This window comes from Colletotrichum graminicola, assembly GCF_000149035.1.
Source record: "Colletotrichum graminicola M1.001 genomic scaffold supercont1.186, whole genome shotgun sequence".
In the NCBI taxonomy this organism is placed as follows: domain Eukaryota; kingdom Fungi; phylum Ascomycota; class Sordariomycetes; order Glomerellales; family Glomerellaceae; genus Colletotrichum; species Colletotrichum graminicola.
The window spans coordinates 195-19,627 of NW_007361190.1; the positions used below are offsets into that span (position 1 = coordinate 195).

Genomic DNA, 19,433 nt, shown 5'->3' on the forward strand with positions numbered 1-19,433 from the left:
TTCTTATTCCTTATGTTATTTAAAGAGTTATATATTAATTTTAATAGTAAGTTTAATATAAAATAAGAAGTCCTTAGGTAGGTTAATAATCTTAATAAGTTTATTCTTAATATTATCTTTAAGTCCTTAGTAGAAAGTAAAGATTAATAATTCTTAAGTAATATTAAGTTAAGTAGCTAGTTATTAGAATTTAGCTATATAGTATAAGGCTAAATTAGTTTATTATAAGCTAGCTAGGTCTTACTTAGTCTGTTACTTCTTATTAAGATCTTAAAATAGTAACTATAAGGCTTTTATAAAACTAGTTATACTTCTAAAGATATTTTACGTCTTATAAAAGTATATAGTAAGGTTACTATTATACTTAAGAAATTCTTCTAAATAGGGTTTATACTAAGAGAGCGCTTTTTTTTATAAAAAAGTTCTTATATAAATAACTTATTTAGTCTTACTTCTAAAGTTAGTAGTATAAAAGGTCTAATAAGTATAAACTTAAATTAAGAATCCTTTTAGCTATCTACTAGTCTTATTATAAGTTCTAAGTAAGTTAAGTTTAAGCTTATTACGTCTATTAACTAGAGTAGTAATAATATTTACTACGCCCCTAAGGGTATTTACTTCTTTATTTAGTCTTTTAGCTTTAGCTATTTTGTCTTTTAGCTAAGTAATAGTGTTATAAACTATATTTTATAGCTAGCTAACTTTAAGGGTTTTAGTGTTTAGTTTTTTACTAATATTATTAATTATAGCTTATATTTAAGCTATATTATTATTATTATATTTAATATACTACTAGATTTTATTATATATACCTTAGGTAAAGTCTAGCTTATTATTTAATTTTTTAGTGTCTTTTATTTCCTTATCTAGGCTTCTAGTTAGGGTAGTTAGGTTTTTTCTAAAGCTAGAGGAAGTTAGGGTTATCTTAGATATAAATATTATAAAATACTATTAGGTAAGTATTAAGGTTAACTTACTTAATAGAAGTAATTAAAGTGTTATAGCTAGTTTTTAAGTAGTAAGGTTTCTACTAATAGTAAGCAGAAGGAGATACTTAGTAATAGTAATTATTATCTTACTAGTCTATTAATTACCTAGTAATTAGTTATATAGTTAATAGTTATAAAAGTAGCTTATATAGCTCTTATTAATTAAATTACTAAGGTTAGATACTAAAAGGTATTTAAAGAATATATTATAAGTTAATTACTAAAGAGCTATAGAAGTCTATCCTTAAGTGTATCTAAGTCTATCCTATATATAAGTCCTAGCTGTTCCCTAAACAGTCCTATTAACTAATAGTTATAAGTAATTACTATTCTTATATAAGGTAAGCGCTTAGTAGATACTAGTAAGTGCTTACTTTTATAATTACTAGTAATTACCTTATTATATAATTACTTCTTTATCTTTATGTAACCTATACTATAGTTCTTCTGTTCCTAGGGAGTTATTTATCTATCCTTTATCTCTTGTTTATATAAATACTGCTACTGCCTATTGTCTGCTTGTTAGGTAAGGTAATATAGCCTGTAACTTATTAGGTTATAACATGCGATTTATAAGGCTATTACTAGCTAAATACGCCTTACTCCCTAAAACACTATACTCACCTTAAGATAGTTAGGTAGCTGTTACTACCTAGTCTTAGGTAGCGCCCTTTAGTTAAGTAGTTATTATCTTATAATAATTAATCTATATATATTACGCCTTAAGTTTAATAATTATAGTAATTTACTTAGTGCTACTGTTTTAAGCCTAGGTATTTACTACTAATAGCTTAATAAAGATCCTATAATTAAAGAGTATATCTATAAGTTACTTAAGGCGTAGGATTTCTTAGTTAGCCTTAATAACTTTTAGTATAATTAAATATTTAGTTTTTAGAATTATAAAGAAGCCCCTTATTATTAAGTTAATAGTATCTTAGTAGTAGCTATATAAGTAGAAATCCTATATAAGGCCTATTACCTAATCTAAGATTATTATTACTAAGTAGTATCCTATATAGCCTTATTTAAGATTATAAAAGTCTAGCGTTAGGTAATTACCTAGCGCTATATTTATAATAAGTTTATAAGGCTAGTAGTAAATCTACTGCCTTATCCTACTAAGACTATATAAATTATAGTCTTATATTATTATAGCGTTAACTTAGGCTAGATATACTTTACGTATAGTATTTATAATCCTTTATAAAGCCTTAGCACCTAGGTAGCTAAGACGCTTATACTATATTATTATATTACTATAAAGTAGTTATCACTATATTAATATTATATATTTATTTCTTACTTATAGGGTTAGTAGTAAATTATTAGTAGAGTGTAAAGTAAAAGCGCTTTTACTTTCTTAGCTATAGCTATATTACTTATAATATTTAAGTACTTATTAGTTAGCTTATTCCTTAATATAGCCTATAAGGCTATAATCTATACGCCTTAAGTTATTATTACCTAGGCTTATATCTTACTATATACCTTACTAGTGTAGCCTTATAAAGGAAATAAGTAATATAGTAAATATATAATAATATATTATATTATATATATAGAGCTTTATTAGTAAGCTATTAGCACCTTTTAAAGTAATCTCTATAGTACTATATCTTTTAATTATAACTTAGGTAGTACTAGCCTAAATATAGTTACTAATTAAAGCTACTACTAACGTAATAAACTATAATATATAGTTAAATATATAGTTAGTAGTGCTTAAATTAAGTAAGGCTAAATTACCTAGCTTATAGCCTTATAAGGTAGTATAAAAAGCTACCTTTATATAGTATTTACTATATAGTTAATATAACTTAGCCTTAATTCTTTATACTTATTTAGTAAAGTTAGGATTACTTATAATATACTTATTAATTTATTACTAACATTATGTATTTACTTACTAATTATTAGGTCTTTATAACTTATTTATAAAGTAATAAAGTTATAATAAATAAGGATTAAAGTATATAAGGCACTTTAACTTCTTACTTATACTTTATTAATAGTAATATCTCTTATTAGTTAATTTATTCTCCTTTACTATATCTTTACTACACGTTAGGTTATTATTACTATTACTTTTAGTTAGGCTAAATACGCTATAGCCTACTTAGCTATAGTGTAGTAAGTTATTAGTAAGGGCTTTAACTCTCTCTAGCGCTATCTTATAAAGAGACTACTAGTTAAGATTATTCTAGTTACTTATTATTTTACTAGTTACTATATATAAATCTAGCTAGGAGCTAAGTAAGCTACTTTATAAAGTAGTAGTAAGGTTATTAAACTAAATTAATAGCTATTAGTAGTTAGGTAAATTAACTTATACTAATTTACTATAGGCTGCGTTCTATTTATTAAGCTATATAGTAAGATCTTTCTTAGTAGTTAAGGCCTTTTGCTAGGCTTTTACTAACACTTTACTATATTTATTATAGGCGTACTTTATATACTCTTCTTTAGTTATTCTTACTACTATACTAAGTTTATTAAGCTATTTAGCTAGTAATTTATTAGATTTATAATATCTTTCTTAAAGATCTATAGATATAGTAGATTTAACTATATTAGCTACGTCTTTAACGTCCTTTTACTAAGCAGTATACTTATATACTTCCTTATAATAGTAGCTTATATAGTTATTTAGATATATAAGGTTATAAGGATTAAGATTATTTAGTGTTACTATATATTTAGTTTTATATATAGTCTTATTAGGTATAAATATAATAGCTTTACTTTACGCTATATATATTTATATATAGGCTTAATAAGGTATCCCTATAGTTACTATAGCTATAGTAGCCTCTTAGTAAGTAGTAAGCTCCTCTTTAGTTAAAGTATATAGATATTACGTTATAAGTAGCTTTATTAGTTTCTTTAGATATATCTTAAGGATTAATTAGTCTGCTGCTATAACCTCTAGGTTAATATACTCCTAGAGATTATAACGCTTTACTTTTACTTAGATAGCGTTAAGCTATATAAACTAATTACTATATAATTATAAGATAGTTACTTTATTATTATAGTTCTTATTTATTATTATAATAGTATTTAATTAGTAGATAAGTATATTAGTTATTATAGATATATATATTAGACTATTAATAATTAAATAGTAAGGATTATAATAGTTACTTAATTAATTCTATTATATATTATATATCTATTATAAATTACTATAGAAATAGGGAAAACCCCCTATTTCTTAGTTAGGAAATCCCTAGCTAATCCTAGCGATATTATTAGTAGACTTGCCCTAAAAGTGGGGCTAATTCACCGCCTATTCCCTGACGATTTGCTGTAGGGCAACCGTGCATTCGCCAGTTAATTCACGTGTAATTCCGCCACATTTGACACCTATAGACCTTTGTGACGTGTGTGTGCGTATCTATTGGTTAGAGCTTTATCACCTACTCCACTGTTAGATCAACTGTGCACGGGCCCTATCAGTTATCGTGCACGGTACTCTCGGGTTGTCAGGGGGGGGGCATTATCAGCTTGTCTGTAGACTCAATTAAAGGAGCTGGCGCCGTTTAGATTAATCTTATCTAGAGCCCCACTACTTTGTCTCTGTCTCGGACAATTGATTATCAGCTCCGAAAACCTTACGCGTCACAGGCACGCGTTCGTTCCTCTCCACTCTCATTCAATCTCGCTCACTCTCATCGACTCTCTCTGACTCTCATCCACTCTCTCCGACTCTCTCTGACTCTCATCAACTCTCTTCAACTCCCACCCATTCTCATACACTTCTAATCACCACCGCCCGCATTCACTCACCATGTCGCCCCAAAAATGTCTCCAGCAGCTGCTGAGCTGCGGCAGCACCTACCGGCGGCGTGGTAGATTCACGCCCGAGGAGCACAAACGGATCACGGCAGCTTTTGCATCCCTGTCTCAGAACCTCGGCCTCATCGATCCCCAGACCAGGACCAGCTCCTACTTTCGACACAGAGTCTGTCAAGCATTCTTACGTGACATCGAACAGATAGGCGGCAGGGACCTTGTTGTGCTCTGCGCGGCTGCTCTAGGTCTCACGCAAATCGGGAAAATGACCAAGGGGCAGAGAACAGAGCTCACCGATCTCATCATCAGCCGACAGTCAGACATCGAATCGGCCGGCCTCGGTATGTGTTTTCCCATTTTCTGGGATGTTAGGGCATCATTACGATGCAACCCGCTGACCAAGTAATGCACACGGCTACAGCGGCCATCTGGGAGGAACCACAACCGCTAGGCCTCGCCGGACCCGGGGAGCAGGCAGATCAACCGGCGCGCATACAAACCTCCTCAACATCAACTACGCCTTCATCACCCCATGTCTCGCTTGCCGAACCCCTTGTTGCGGCCACGTCCCCCATCCACGGGATTCTTCGCAACGCGCCTGTCAGAACGTCAACGCGTGCGCTCCTGGCCGAGTTCCTGCTCACACGGGAAGGGCCCCTGGCACCCGTCGCGGCCGCATTTGCCATTGCCATCCATCGAGCAGGCTGTATCGTTCGCCCAGGTTCCCCTCGGCACCCAAGGATTGGTGGGCCTGCGGCTATTCCGTTCCTACTGCCATCCCGAGATTGTTGGTACCAAGGCCGCCCCCCGGACGAAGATTCTTACATGAATGACCTGCTCATGAACATGGAGGGAACCCAAACCTTCCACAGTGGGGAGCAGCGGTCGCTTGCAGACAAACCCAACTACTGGTCTGTTCTGCGTCAACTCAATAATCCAGACCCTCGTCACACAGCGTGCATCATGAGCGTCCCGAGCAAACTGCAGCTGCTACGCATTCCTGACATACTAAGGGCCGCGCCTCTACCATGTAACGCCGCGAACCTTTTGACTCTGACAGACGTGACACCTAAGTACTCCTACATTGACCTCCAAATGGGTAAGCATAGCATCTGGCATCGAATTCTACCTCGGTTTTGCCTGAGCTAACATCTGACAGATCTTGGGAGCGCAACTATTACCGGGACCGCTGGTGGTGGTGAGAAGTTGATTGGACTCTACCCTCCGACACCACGTAACCTTGCCGTATTCAGCAGCCAGAAAGCCTTTGTCGATACGCATGCTCACCTCGAAAGGGGTGTTTTTATGGCACTCACGAGTGAGGAGTGCTGTTTCATTCCTGCTGGCTGGCTTCACACGCTATATACAACTGGCAGCGGGCCCACGGCCGTTCTGAAGTGGCCGACGTCGGAATGTTTCTAAAGGTCTTTTTTCGAGAATCCACCACTTGCAGGCACCATAGCACTTATGCTAATTACCTGCATTCATCTGCAACCATCCAATCCCGGGGCCATTGGACACATACTAGCACCGCTAACACGGCTAACAGAATATGTGATTATGTCGGTTGTACGATTAGGACACGACCGCCTTTTGCATGCTCAGGCAGAGGTTGATGTACTTTGACTTAGTTAGAACAAATATAAAAATGACTGTTTCTCTGGTCGCGGCGGGCGTAAGAGAACGCTGTTGAATAGTCCGCCCAGACAAGCTCGTTCTTATAGGAGCTAATTGCCAGAACGAGACACACTCAATTGAACCTTCGTGGTTCCTATCCGCTATCAAGCGAGGGCTTTGCGTCAAGAGATCAAGACCGAGCATCATGGCTCTATCCCCCATGCACCATTTTTGATGACGTTTTTTTACTCAATTATTCCAGTGTTCCGATTCAAGTTCTGTGCAATCAATTAAAATACTCAACTGTGCCCATAAACATCTTGATCTTATTAGGTAAATACAGATATCTATCAAAAAGCTGCCCGAGAATAAGTCTATAACAAATATTTCATGTTATAGGTAGCACCTTTGCTGCCTTGGCTTTATCACTCAGCCCAGGACCAGGTCTGCAGTATAGTAGTTCGCAATCGTTAATTTATACCAACGCCAATCGCTGCCAATGCCCAGTCCATGAATCCAGCATTTGTGTCCAGAATATTTGTGTTGAACTCGGCCAGAGTTGGATAAAAGTTACCAGAAGGACCAAACTCCAATGTATATGCATAAACCTTATTGACACCAGGTTTCGCCCACAATCGGGAAAAGGAGTAGTCGTCACTGGCACCAGACGTAGGGTAAAGGCCAACTGCTTGAGCAGACGAGTATGAGCGGCCACCAACTGCCTTCATGGCGTTGATAGTGGCACTGGCCACAGTCCTAATGTTGGTGAGGTCGGTAGCCGGAATGTACTCCTTGTACGTAGAGTCGCCCACAGTGCCACGTTTCCCATCATAAGCAGAGTTGAGGAAATTCATAGTAGAGGTGGTCGTTTGATCGTCGTCATCGCCCCAACTGTAGAGAAGATCGCCGACGGCGGAATGAATGTCCATGAACCACCTGATATTAGGAAACGAGTCATAGATGGAGACAAGGTTCTTGGTCTCGGGCTCCGAGGCAGCAGCAGTACCGTAGAAGGTCTCTGAGCTCGGCGAAGTGGATGCAGGTGCTTCAGAGGCGTCGAAGTACTTTTTAAATTTCCAAAGAAAGTCAAAGTTGCGATTAATATCGACACCAATCGAGTTACCATTGGAGCCAGATTTTGTATTTCGATTCTTTCGCCAGTAAGACCCAGAAGATTGGTCGTAGGTGACCCCGTCCGGGTTCACAAGAGGGAAGAAGACGATACCGGCAGCAAGAACGCTCTTGACTTGGGCATTGGTGTAGGTCTTCCTGCGATAGTTCAGGCCACTTCCAGACTTATTTGCAGCGAGCAGATCTGAGACCCAGTAGATAATGTTGTCCGGACCACCCCGCTCACGGGCATGCACTCCAGCACTGAAGTACAAATGGTACTTTGACTTATCGGTTCCAGCCCCGGCATAGTAGGCGTACTGAGAAGCGCCGTTGAAAGTCTTGGAGGGCAGAATGATTGAACCGATTCCGTAGTTTTTGACAAGGGCGTCGGTGGCTGACTTGATCTCAGCGACGTTCATAATACTGGCGATAGTCTTTCCGGAAGGTTGCGTTCCAAGGCCAACTGGTGAGATGGTTCCAGCGCCGAAGCGGTCGCCAGTGCCAATTGGAGCAGTGGCCCTCTTATGCAAATCCGTCTTGTGAATCGAGACATCCGGCACCAACTCATACTCTTTGGACAGATACTCTATTTGCTCCTCAGTCAGCCAAGCATGAAGTCTGTAGTGACTGCTATCCTCGTTTGGTTTCGCAACAGCTCTGCAGCCGAAGTCGTACGTATCATTGCGAACTATATCACTGCATAAGGTCAGTCATTGTTTGAGTTCTGTGGAAAGTCGTCTTACCTGAGGTGCGATGGTGTTGGTGCTTGTAGATATACAGGCAGTAACTCCCCCACCCTATATCCGAACCACCCCCGCATCCGAACCACCCGAAATTCCCACATTTCCCCTTCTTCATCAACACCACTACCTTTTTTAAACTATTACAACAATTACTATTTATTACTAAATAACGCTATTTTTTTAGGATACCTTCTTTAAACTATTATAAAGTAATATTCTAAAGATAAGCTCTAACAGGCCCTCCTAGATATACAGTCTAGGCAGTATAGCCTCTAGGCTGTTACTTATAGATAGGGTATACTATATATAACACTTTAGTATTAATACTTTAGTAAGTAAAGTAGGAATACTACCTTTAAAGATAAGCAGTACTTATCCTAGGCCTAAGAGGATAATCTAGCTGCCTATATTACTTTTTAATAGTCCCTTAGTAAATACGTTAACTATTAATAAGTAAAAGGCCTAGTAAAGCGTATAATAGGTAATAGGTATCCTCTTCTAAAGAGGAAATAAATAGCCTAATTTATATAGTAAAATCTATCTATTAGAACCCTCTAATCTAGAGTAATTAATACCTAGTAATAGGCAGCTTATTCCCCTAAGGTTATTTAGGATGTTAGGTGCCTAGAGCAGGGCCCTAGGGGGGCACTAGAGTAAGAGTAGGACTAGATAAACTAGTTACTAAAGGAATAACAAAAGGAGAAAACTCTATAGAAGATAGGGGTTAGAGGAGGTATATTAAAATAATTATTATAATTAAACCCTAAATACACTTATTACTAACTCCTTTACTTAATACTATTCTTACCTTTAATATATTCTAATATCTCCTTATCCTTAGGTATATTAACTACTAAAGTAGTAATAGTGCTTACTAAATCCTAAACTATAGCCTAGTAATAAGAGAGCGCTATAATAAGATAACTAACGCCTAATATAACTAAGTCTACACTAGTAGATAAGTAGCGTACTATTAACTTAGGTAAGCTATTAGAGAAAAAGCTAAAGGCCTTTCTAAAGGAGAAAGTAAAAAAAGTAAAAAAAAAGAAAATAATTAATTAAATTAAGGCCTTTTAAAGTAGTATATCTATAAAAGATATATAAGAAGAAATAAAAATAACTACTAATCTCTAACTAGAGGCTAAGTAACCTTATACTAATATGCTTTTAAAAAGATTACTTACCTTAAGGTATAAAAGGGGAAAGTAAAACAAACTATAAGAATTCTTATTTTAGTAAGAAATATATTTTAATATAGTAAAGAATAACTTTATAACTAATAATAATAAAGTAAAGTATATTAGTATTATACTAAAAAGTAACTTAGTATATAAATAAAGAAAGTATATAGGTTTTTATTATAAAGGTAAAATTAATAAAGTCCCTTAAGAAGTTATAAAAGACTAGCTAAAAGTAGACGTTACTAATAATAATATATAGGCTTTTAGTACTACTATAAAGCTAAATACTATATAATAAGCTTTAAGCTAGTTATATTAATAATTTATTAATAAGTATAAAATAGTTAAGAAGAAGTACCTTAACCCCTAAATAGAGAGGTAGTAAGTAGTCTATATTTTAAACTAGGTGCTCTTAGACCTAAGGACTTATATACTTACTAGAGGACTACTAGCTACTTACTAAAAGTTAGATAATATAGTAAAAAAAGTAGAAACACTTACTAAGACTTATATAAAAGAGGTATTAAGAGAATAGCTAAGGTAAGGTTAAGAAAAAAAGGCTACTAAGGGGTATTAATATAACTAATAACTATAGACACCCTCTTAACTAAAGCTACTAGCGTGTGCTTAATACTAATAGCTATAACGCTAGTAGGTATACCTATATTAAAGCTAGAGGTTAAAAAAAAAGAAAAAGGTATAACACCTTAGCTAGAGGGGACCTAAGGACTACTTACTTATTATAACTATAAGAAGCCTAAGTACTAGTTAGCTAAGTATAGTAAGAAGAAGTACTATAAGTATAAATAACTATAATACTTAAAGAGATAATACGCCTTAGTACTAATAAAGGTTAATAGTATTAAGCTCCCTTAAGATAAAAGACTATACTACTACTTTAAGGTAGATTTTTATACTAAAATAAGTAGTATATAAAAAAAGAAAAAGGCACTAATTAATCTTAATATAAATAAGAACGTACTATACTAAAGGATATTATATATAGAGGTACTAGTAAAAGTAAGCTAAGAGGGCCTAGCGCTCTAAGGTATATAAGGAGGTAAGGCCTTAGACTATAAAATAAAAAGGGTAGTAATAAAAGTTATAAATAATATAAAGGTCTTAAAGATATAAAGCTATACCTTCTAAGTTAGTAATATAGCTAGGTATAACACTATCCTAAAGATCCCTTAAGGATAAGTAGTATAACTAAATATAAAGTAAATAATAATTAGTTAGATATACTTATTAAAAAAAGACTACCTCTAACTTATCTAAAGTAAGTAAGAAATTAAGAAGGCGTATAAGGAGTTAAGGGCTATTTTAGCTTATTAACTAATAATTTACTACTTATAATATAGGGGGAATAAGGGAGCACTAAAGATACCTTATTATAACTAAGGAGAAGAGGTAGAGGCTAAATAGGACAGAGGAATAAAGGCTACCCTACTAAAGGCCTATAAGGAATAAGCATACGTGTTTAATATAGGCCTAGCAGCCTAGCTAGTAAGTAATAAAGGCTACTTATATATAATTAATTTAAAGCTAGAGGTAGAAGCGCTATTTAGCCCTATCTACCTATTAGCTAAGAAAAAACTAAAGAAATTAAGGATATATATTAATAAGTTACTTAAGAAAGGCTAAATTAGACACTCTATATGTTAAATAGTAGGGATTATAATAGTTACTTAATTAATTCTATTCTATGTTATGTCTTTATAGTAAATTACTATAGAAATAGGAAAAACCCCCTATTTCTTAGTTAGGAAATCCCTAGCTAATCCTAGCGATATTATTAGTAGACTTACCCTAAAAGTAGGGCTAATTTACTGCCTATTCCCTAACAATTTGCTATAGGGTAACTATGTATTTACTAGTTAATTTATATATAATTCTGCTATATTAAATACACCCCCTTAGTGCTAATAACATAGTTAATTACTATAAAGCCTATACTAAATATCCTCTATATATAGCCTATTTGTTTATTAATTATCTTTTAATATCTTATATATTTTCCTCCTCTATCTAGTAGTAAATCTTTACTTTATTATTAGCTAATTCTTACTATTAATTTACTTTAAGGCGTATACGTTAGTTACTTATATTTAATTAAGCTATAGATATAGTAAATTATAGCCCGCTAAGCGCCTTTATTAATCTATTAGCTATTAATTTAGTAGACTTCTTATATTTAATAGTAATCTAATCTACTACTACTTCTTATTATAGCTAGTAGTTATAAATATCTATATACTATAGCCTTATCTATAGTTAGATAAGCTCCTTAGTAATAAGCCTAATAGTCTAGGTATTATTATAGCTAATATAAATAGTTAGTAGCTGTTTAGTAGCTACCTACTTATTAAGTAATAATTTAGTTCCTATTTATATTAATAGTTAAATACCTAGCGTAGTAATTAATCTACTAGTAAAAAGTGCCTCTTTTATAGTAAATAATAAGGCTAGTAATTTAGCCTTAGTAGTTAACGTTATTACTATATCTTATTTATTTACTTACTAGGAGATAAGCCCTCTAAATAGCTTTAGTGTATACGCTTATAAGCTATAATAGTCTAGTAAGTTATTAGTAAATAAGGCGTCTAAAGTAACCTCTAACGTATTATCTTTACTACCTAGCGTTACTTTATATTTAAGGTAAAGGTGCTACGTTTAATAGAGATACTTAAGCACTTAATGTACTGCCTTTTAGTAATCTAGATTTAGATTATAGTTAAAGTAGGTAAGCTAGCTAGCTATAAAAGTAATATCTAGCTAAGTTATTACTACTATATATAGGATTATCTTTACCTTCTTTTAATATTAATTAACCTCTTGTAATAAGGCTATATATTTACTAGGTAATAGCTTTACCTTTACTATAGGTAATAATTTATTATATTTTTTATTTATTAGTAGTAGTTTAGTTATTTTATTATAGTATACTACTTATAAAAGCTAGAGATAGTAGTTACTTTAGTTATAAATTACCTTAAGGCTAAGGAACTATTATAATAGGCCTTTACCTTTAAGGTAGTATTATTACTAAAGAGCTACTATCTTATTACTTACTTACGCTTTATCTATATAGTAATAGGCTAATATATAGTTATTAATATAAATAAAGAATATAATATAATCCTTTTTCTAATAGTAATTCTTACTAGGCACTTAGTAAAAGCCCTATATAGTAAGTCCTTCTTTAAGGTACTTTTACTATAGTAGTAGTAATTACTAAAGCCTATATAGCGCTTTTAGTAGCTAGAGGATCTAGCTAGAGATTTAGTAGCTTAGAGGTATCTCTATAAATACTACCTTATTAATAGTAGTGTAAATAAATATATTTACTATGTTATATTAAAGTAATTCTAGATTAAAGTAAGTAGCTATTACTATAAGTATTTTAAATAACGTACTTACTAATATAGCTATATAGGTATCTTATAAATCCTTTACTTATTAGTTACTATAGACTATAAGTCTTACTTTAAATTTAGTTAATTAACTATATTTATTAAGCTTATAGGTATATACCTAATAGTAGCTAAGGATTTAATACCCTTTAGCTACTACCTATAGCACTATTACTTAAGATTTTAATATTTTATACTTATATAGATATACTATTTTAGTGTCTTTAAATTACTTTTTATATAGGTAGTCTTTTAACTATCTGTAGATTAGTAGAGGGTGTAGTAACTTCTAATATATACCTATTAGCCTATAAGGTCTAGTAACGCCTTTATTACGTGCTAGTAATTTACTAGTAACGTCTTTATAATTATTATACCTATTAGGCGTTATATAGTTAATTAAGTAGCCTTAGGCGCGCTTTAGCTAAAGGTAGTAATTTTTACTTATTAGTTAACTTTATAATATACTAGACTATATTATTACCTATAAGCTACCTTATATATAGTCTATAATCTTTTACTATAAAGTAAGCCCTATAAGGAAAGTAGCCTTAAATAAAGTCCTTAGCGTAATCTAACTACTTATATATATAGTAGAATAATACCCTTTTATAACGCCTTTAAATAAGGTTACTACTAGCTAGAGATTACCTAATAGGCTAGCTATAGTTACTGAGGAATATAACACCTTTTTACGCTTAGTAACGTCTTATAAATTAATTATATAGGGCTAGGATAAGGCATAAGGGATTACTATCCTTATTATTTTAGAACTATTAGTTCTTAGTAAGTTACTAGCTTATAGGCTATTAGCTATTAATAAATTATTTAAACTATTATTAGCTTTAATTACCTTAAGTAAGTTACTAGCTTATAGGCTATAAGCTATTAATAAATTAATTAATAAGCTATTAGCTATTAATTTAGGTATTTACTTATTAATTATTTTACTATTAGTAAGTATTTAGCTATTAGCAGTTAGATTAATTAATTTAAAACTATTAGTTCTTATTTTACTACCCCTTATATTAATATTTATAAAAGCTATAAAAAAGGCGCTTAGTAGTAATAGTAGTAAAGTAAGGAGAAGTATAAACTTTGCCTGCTTATATAGATATTCTAGTGTGTTACCTAATTATAAAGCGCCTAGTAGAGTAATATTAGTGTACTTAATTACTTTATCTATTTCTTTATTAGCTTCTTTACGTATTAAGGATTAATTACTAGCTGTAATTAGCTTATTAATTTGTTATTAAATTACTATAAGATTAGCTTTATAGAGCTTATTAAGTAATCTATCTATTAACTTATTAAAGATTTATTTTTTATTAAATATTACGTTATATATAGTAAAGACCTTATTCTATACTAGATACTAAATATAATATAAATTACTAGATATATATCTAATAAGGAATCTAATTTATACGTAAGTAGTAAGCTTTTACTAGTAATTTTATAATAGTTATATGTCTAATGTTAGTGCGTATACTTAGTAGCTATAGGCTTATAGATATAAAAGGTCTAGCTTTACTATTAGTAAAGGCTTAGCGTGCTTATTAAGTATAAAATATAAGTAAAATAGTTAATATAGGGATTTCTACCCCTAAGCTGCTAACAGTATTTAATTATAAAGATATATAGCTGCTGTTATAATTTTAGGCTATAAGACTTTAGGTAATTTAGCGTTAATACGTATATATTACGCCTTAAGTTTAATAATTATAGTAATCTACTTAACGCTACTATTTTAAGCCTAGGTATTTACTACTAACAGCTTAATAGAGATTCTATAATTAAAGAGCGTATTTATAAGTTACTTAAGGTGTAGGATTTCTTAGTTAGCCTTAATAACTTTTAGTGTAATTAAATATTTAGTTTTTACTATTATAAGGAAACCCTTTATTATTAAGTTAATAGTATCTTAGTAGCAGCTATATAGGTAGAAATCCTATATAAGGCCTATTACCTAATCTAAGATTATTATTACTAAGTAGTATCCTATATAGCCTTATTTAAGATTATAAAAGTCTAGCGCTAGGTAATTACCTAGTGCTATATTTATAATAAATTTATAAGGCTAGTAGTAAATCTACTGCCTTATCTTACTAAGACTATATAAATTATAGTCTTATATTATTATAGTATTAACTTAGTTAGACGTACTTTATATATAGTATTTATAATCCTTTATAAAGCCTTAGCACCTAGGTAGCTAAGACGCTTATACTATATTATTATATTACTATAGAGTAGTTATTACTACGTTAACGTTATATATTTATTTCTTACTTATAGGGTTAGTAGTAAATTATTAGTAGAGTGCGTAGTAAAAGCGCCTTTACTTTCTTAGCTATAGCTACGTTACTTATAATATTTAAGCACTTATTAGTTAGCTTATTCCTTAATATAGCCTATAAGGCTATAATCTATACGCCTTAAGTAATTATTACCTAGGCTTATATCCTACTATATGCCTTACTAGTGTAGCCTTATAAAGGAAATAAGTAATATAGTAAATACACTATAATATATTATATTATATATATAAAGCTTTATTAGTAAACTATTAGCGCCCTCTAAAGTAATCTCTATAGTACTATATCCCTTTAATTATAACTTAGGTAGTACTAGCCTAAATATAGTTACTAATTAGGGCTACTACTAATATAATAAACTATAATATATAGTTAAATATATAGTTAGTAGTGCCTAAATTAAGTAAGGCTAAATTACCTAGCTTATAGCCTTATAAAGTAGTATAAAAAGCTACCTTTACGTAGTATCTACTATATAGTTAATATAACTTAGCCTTAATTCTTTATACTTATTTAGTAAGGTTAGGATTACTTATAATATACTTATTAACCTATTACTAACGTTATATATTTACTTACTAATTATTAGGTCTTTAAAACTTATTTATAAAGTAATAAAGTTATAATAGATAGGGATTAAAGCATATAGGGCACTTTACCTTTTTACTTACGCTTTATTAATAGTAATATCTTTTATTAGTTAATTTATTCTCCTTTACTATATCTTTACTACACGTTAGGTTATTATTACTATTACTTCTAGTTAGGCTAAATACGCTATAGCCTGCTTAGCTATAGTGTAGTAAGTTATTAGTAAGGGCTTTAACCCTCTCTAGCGCTATCTTATAAAGAGACTACTAGTTATAATTATTCTAGTTACTTATTATTTTACTAGTTACTATATATAAATCTAGCTAGGAGCTAAGTAAACTACTTTATAAAGTAGTAGTAAGGTTATTAAACTAGATTAATAGCTGTTAGTAGTTAGGTAAATTAACTTATACTAATTTACTATAGGCTACGTTCTATTTATTAAGCTATATAGTAAGATCTTTTTTAGTAGTTAAGGCCTTTTACTAGGCTTTTACTAACACTTTACTATACTTATTATAAGTATACTTTATATACTTTTCTTTAGTTATTCTTACTACTACACTAAGCTTATTAAGCTATTTAGCTAGTAATTTATTAGATTTATAATATTTTTCTTAAACATCTATAGATATAGTAGATTTAACTATATTAGCTATATTGTTAACGTCTTTTTACTAAGTAGTATACTTATATACTTCCTTATAATAGTAGCTTATCTAGCTATTAAAGTACATAAGATTATATAAGTTAAGATTATCTAGCGTTATTATATATTTAGTTTTATATATAAGCCTATTAGGTATAGTTATAATAGCCTTACTTCTTACTATATATAGCTATATAGTTACTTACTAGGATATCTTAGTAATTACTATAGCTATAGTAACCTCTTAGTAAGCAGTAAGCTTATCCTTAGTTAAGGCGTATAGATATTACGTTATAAGCGGCTTTATTAGTTTCTTTAGATTTATCTTAAGGATTAATTAGTCTACTGTTATAACCTCTAGGTTAATATACTCCTAGAGATTATAACGCTTTACCTTTACTTAGATAGCGTTAAGCTATATAAACTAATTACTACGTAATTATAAGATAGTTACCTTATTATTATAGTTCTTATTAATTATTATAATAGTATTTAATTAGTAAATAGGTATATTAGTTATTATAGACGTATATATTAGACTATTAATTATTAAATAGTAGGGATTATAATAGTTACTTAATTAATTCTATTTTATGTTATGTCTTTATAGTAAATTACTATAGAAATAGGAAAAACCCTCTATTTCTTAGTTAGGAAATCCCTAGCTAATCCTAGCGATATTATTAGTAGACTTGCCCTAAAAGTGGGGCTAATTTACCGCCTATTCCCTAACAATTCGCCGTAGGGCAACTATGTATTTGCCGGTTAATTTACGTGTAATTCCGCTACATTTAACACTATAAGCCTAGTAAGGGCGCTAATCCTCTTTATTCTTAAGAAAAAAAGTAAGCTATATCTCTATATAGACTATAAGAGGCTTAATAAAGTAACTATTAAGAATTATATACTACTACTCCTTATTAGTAAAATCCTTAACTATTTAGTAGGAGTAAAGTAATATATAAAGCTAGACCTAAAGGATATATATTACTAAGTAAGGATTAAGGTAAGTAATAAATAGAAGACAGCCTTTTATACTTACTATAAACACTTTAAATATTATATTATACTATTTAGGCTAGTTAATACACTAGTAACGTTCTAAGTATATATTAATAATACCTTTACTAGGCTAGTAGATATTATATATATTATTTACTTAGATAATATCCTAATCTTTATAAAAGATAAAAAAAGTTATATAGAAGTAGTTAAGTAAGTACTAAGCTAGTTAGACGCTATAAGGCTATATATAAACCTTAAGAAGTATGTTCTTTACACTTAGTCTATTAGGTTCTTAGGTTTTATAGTGTCTAATAAAGGGATTACTATAAAGTATAAGTAAGTATAGGTAATAGTAGAGCAGCTACTCCCTACTAGTATTAGGGAGATCTAGGTTTTCTTAAGGTTTATTAGACTTTACTAGTAATTTATTAAAAACTACTTTAAGGTATATACACCTTTAACAGACAAGCTAATATTTAAGGTAGTAAGGAAGTAAGTAATAATATAAAAAGTAAAAAAGGCTTTTTATAAGCTTTATACCTTATTTACTTAGGCCTTAATCCTTTAGTATTTTAACCTTAAGTTACCTATATAGGTTAAGATAAATATATTTAACTTTATAATTAGTATAGTAATATACTAGCTCTATAAGGGAGTATAACACCTAGTAGCCTTTATATTATAAAAGCTATAGGAAGTAGAACTTTATTATAAGGCACTAGAGGTAAAGCTACTTATAATCTATAAGGTAGTAATTTACTAAAGACACTACCTACTATATATATAATATTAGATAGTGTTCTTAACAGACTATTTAAGGTACTACTACCTAGCTGCTAAGCCCTAACTTAATAGCTTCTAGGCCTAGCTACTATAAGATTTATTATTATTTAACTTTAAGATTAAGTATTAGCCTAAAAAGGATAATATAGTAAATAGGCTTTTATAATAGCTAGACTACTAGCCTACTAAGGAGGAGGAGAGAGAAGCGTATAGTGCGTTCCTAGTAGATTTCTTTAGCAGATTTAAGAAATAGGTTATAATATTTAGATATAGTAAGTAACTAGGTCTTAGGTTACTAGACTAAAGATAACTTACTACTAACCTAAAAAATAAGATTCTTATAGTATAACTAGTAGATAAGTAGGCCTAATTAAAAAGGTAGTAATAACTAGGTAGTTAATAAATAAGGGGAGAGGATAAAGCACTATAGTATAATAAGAGACTATTTATCCCTAATAGGTATATAGTAAGGATAAAGTTACTAGTAGTATTTTATAATAAGCTAGCTAGGGGTTACTTTAAAGTAAACTATACGCTTAAATATATTAAATAAATATATTTCTAAAAGTTAATAAGGAAAGATATTAAGGAGTATATAGGGACTTATATAATATACTACTAAACTAAACTAAGGTACTACTTACTATATAAAAAGCTAGCGCCTCTACTAGTACTTAGCTAGCTATAAGAATATATAACTATAGACTTTATTATAAAGCTACTAAAGTTAAAAGGCTTTAATAGTAAGGCGTATAATAGTATTTTAGTAGTAGTAAATAAGCTTATAAAGTATACTATTTACTTACTTACCTAAGAGGCTATTATAGTAATGTTAAATAGTAGGGATTATAATAGTTACTTAATTAATTATGTTGTTATGTTATATATCTATAGTAAATTACTATAGAAATAGGGAAAACCCCCTATTTCTTAGTTAGGAAATCCCTAGCTAATCCTAGCGATATTATTAGTAGAATTACTACTAGAAGTAGGGCTAATTTACTGCCTATTCCCTAACAATTTACTATAAGGCAACTATATATTTACTAGTTAATTTACATGTAATTCTGCTATATTTAACACACCCCCTTAGCGCTAGTAACACGGTTAATTACTATACAGCCTACGCTAACTACCCTCTATATATAGCCTATTTGTTTATTAATTATCTTTTAATATCCTATACGTTTTCTTCCTCTATCTAGTAGTAAAGCTTTACTTTATTATTAGCTA

General features: G+C 30.8%; 2 protein-coding genes across 2 annotated transcripts; one reads left to right on the plus strand and one right to left on the minus strand.

The window, feature by feature from the left end:
- Positions 1–4,782: 4,782 nt before the first annotated feature.
- Positions 4,783–6,209, plus strand: GLRG_11895 (uncharacterized protein; the record flags this gene model as incomplete). Its single annotated transcript, XM_008102595.1, has 2 exons — positions 4,783–5,128; positions 5,947–6,209. 2 exons carry the CDS (start codon positions 4,783–4,785, stop codon positions 6,207–6,209), a joined length of 609 nt encoding a protein of 202 aa, XP_008100786.1.
- A 665-nt stretch (positions 6,210–6,874) lies between these two features.
- On the minus strand, positions 6,875–8,361 carry GLRG_11896 (zinc carboxypeptidase; the record flags this gene model as incomplete). Its single annotated transcript, XM_008102596.1, has 2 exons — positions 6,875–8,213; positions 8,261–8,361. The coding sequence occupies 2 exons, from the start codon at positions 8,359–8,361 to the stop codon at positions 6,875–6,877; spliced, it is 1,440 nt and encodes a 479-aa protein (XP_008100787.1).
- Positions 8,362–19,433: the final 11,072 nt, after the last annotated feature.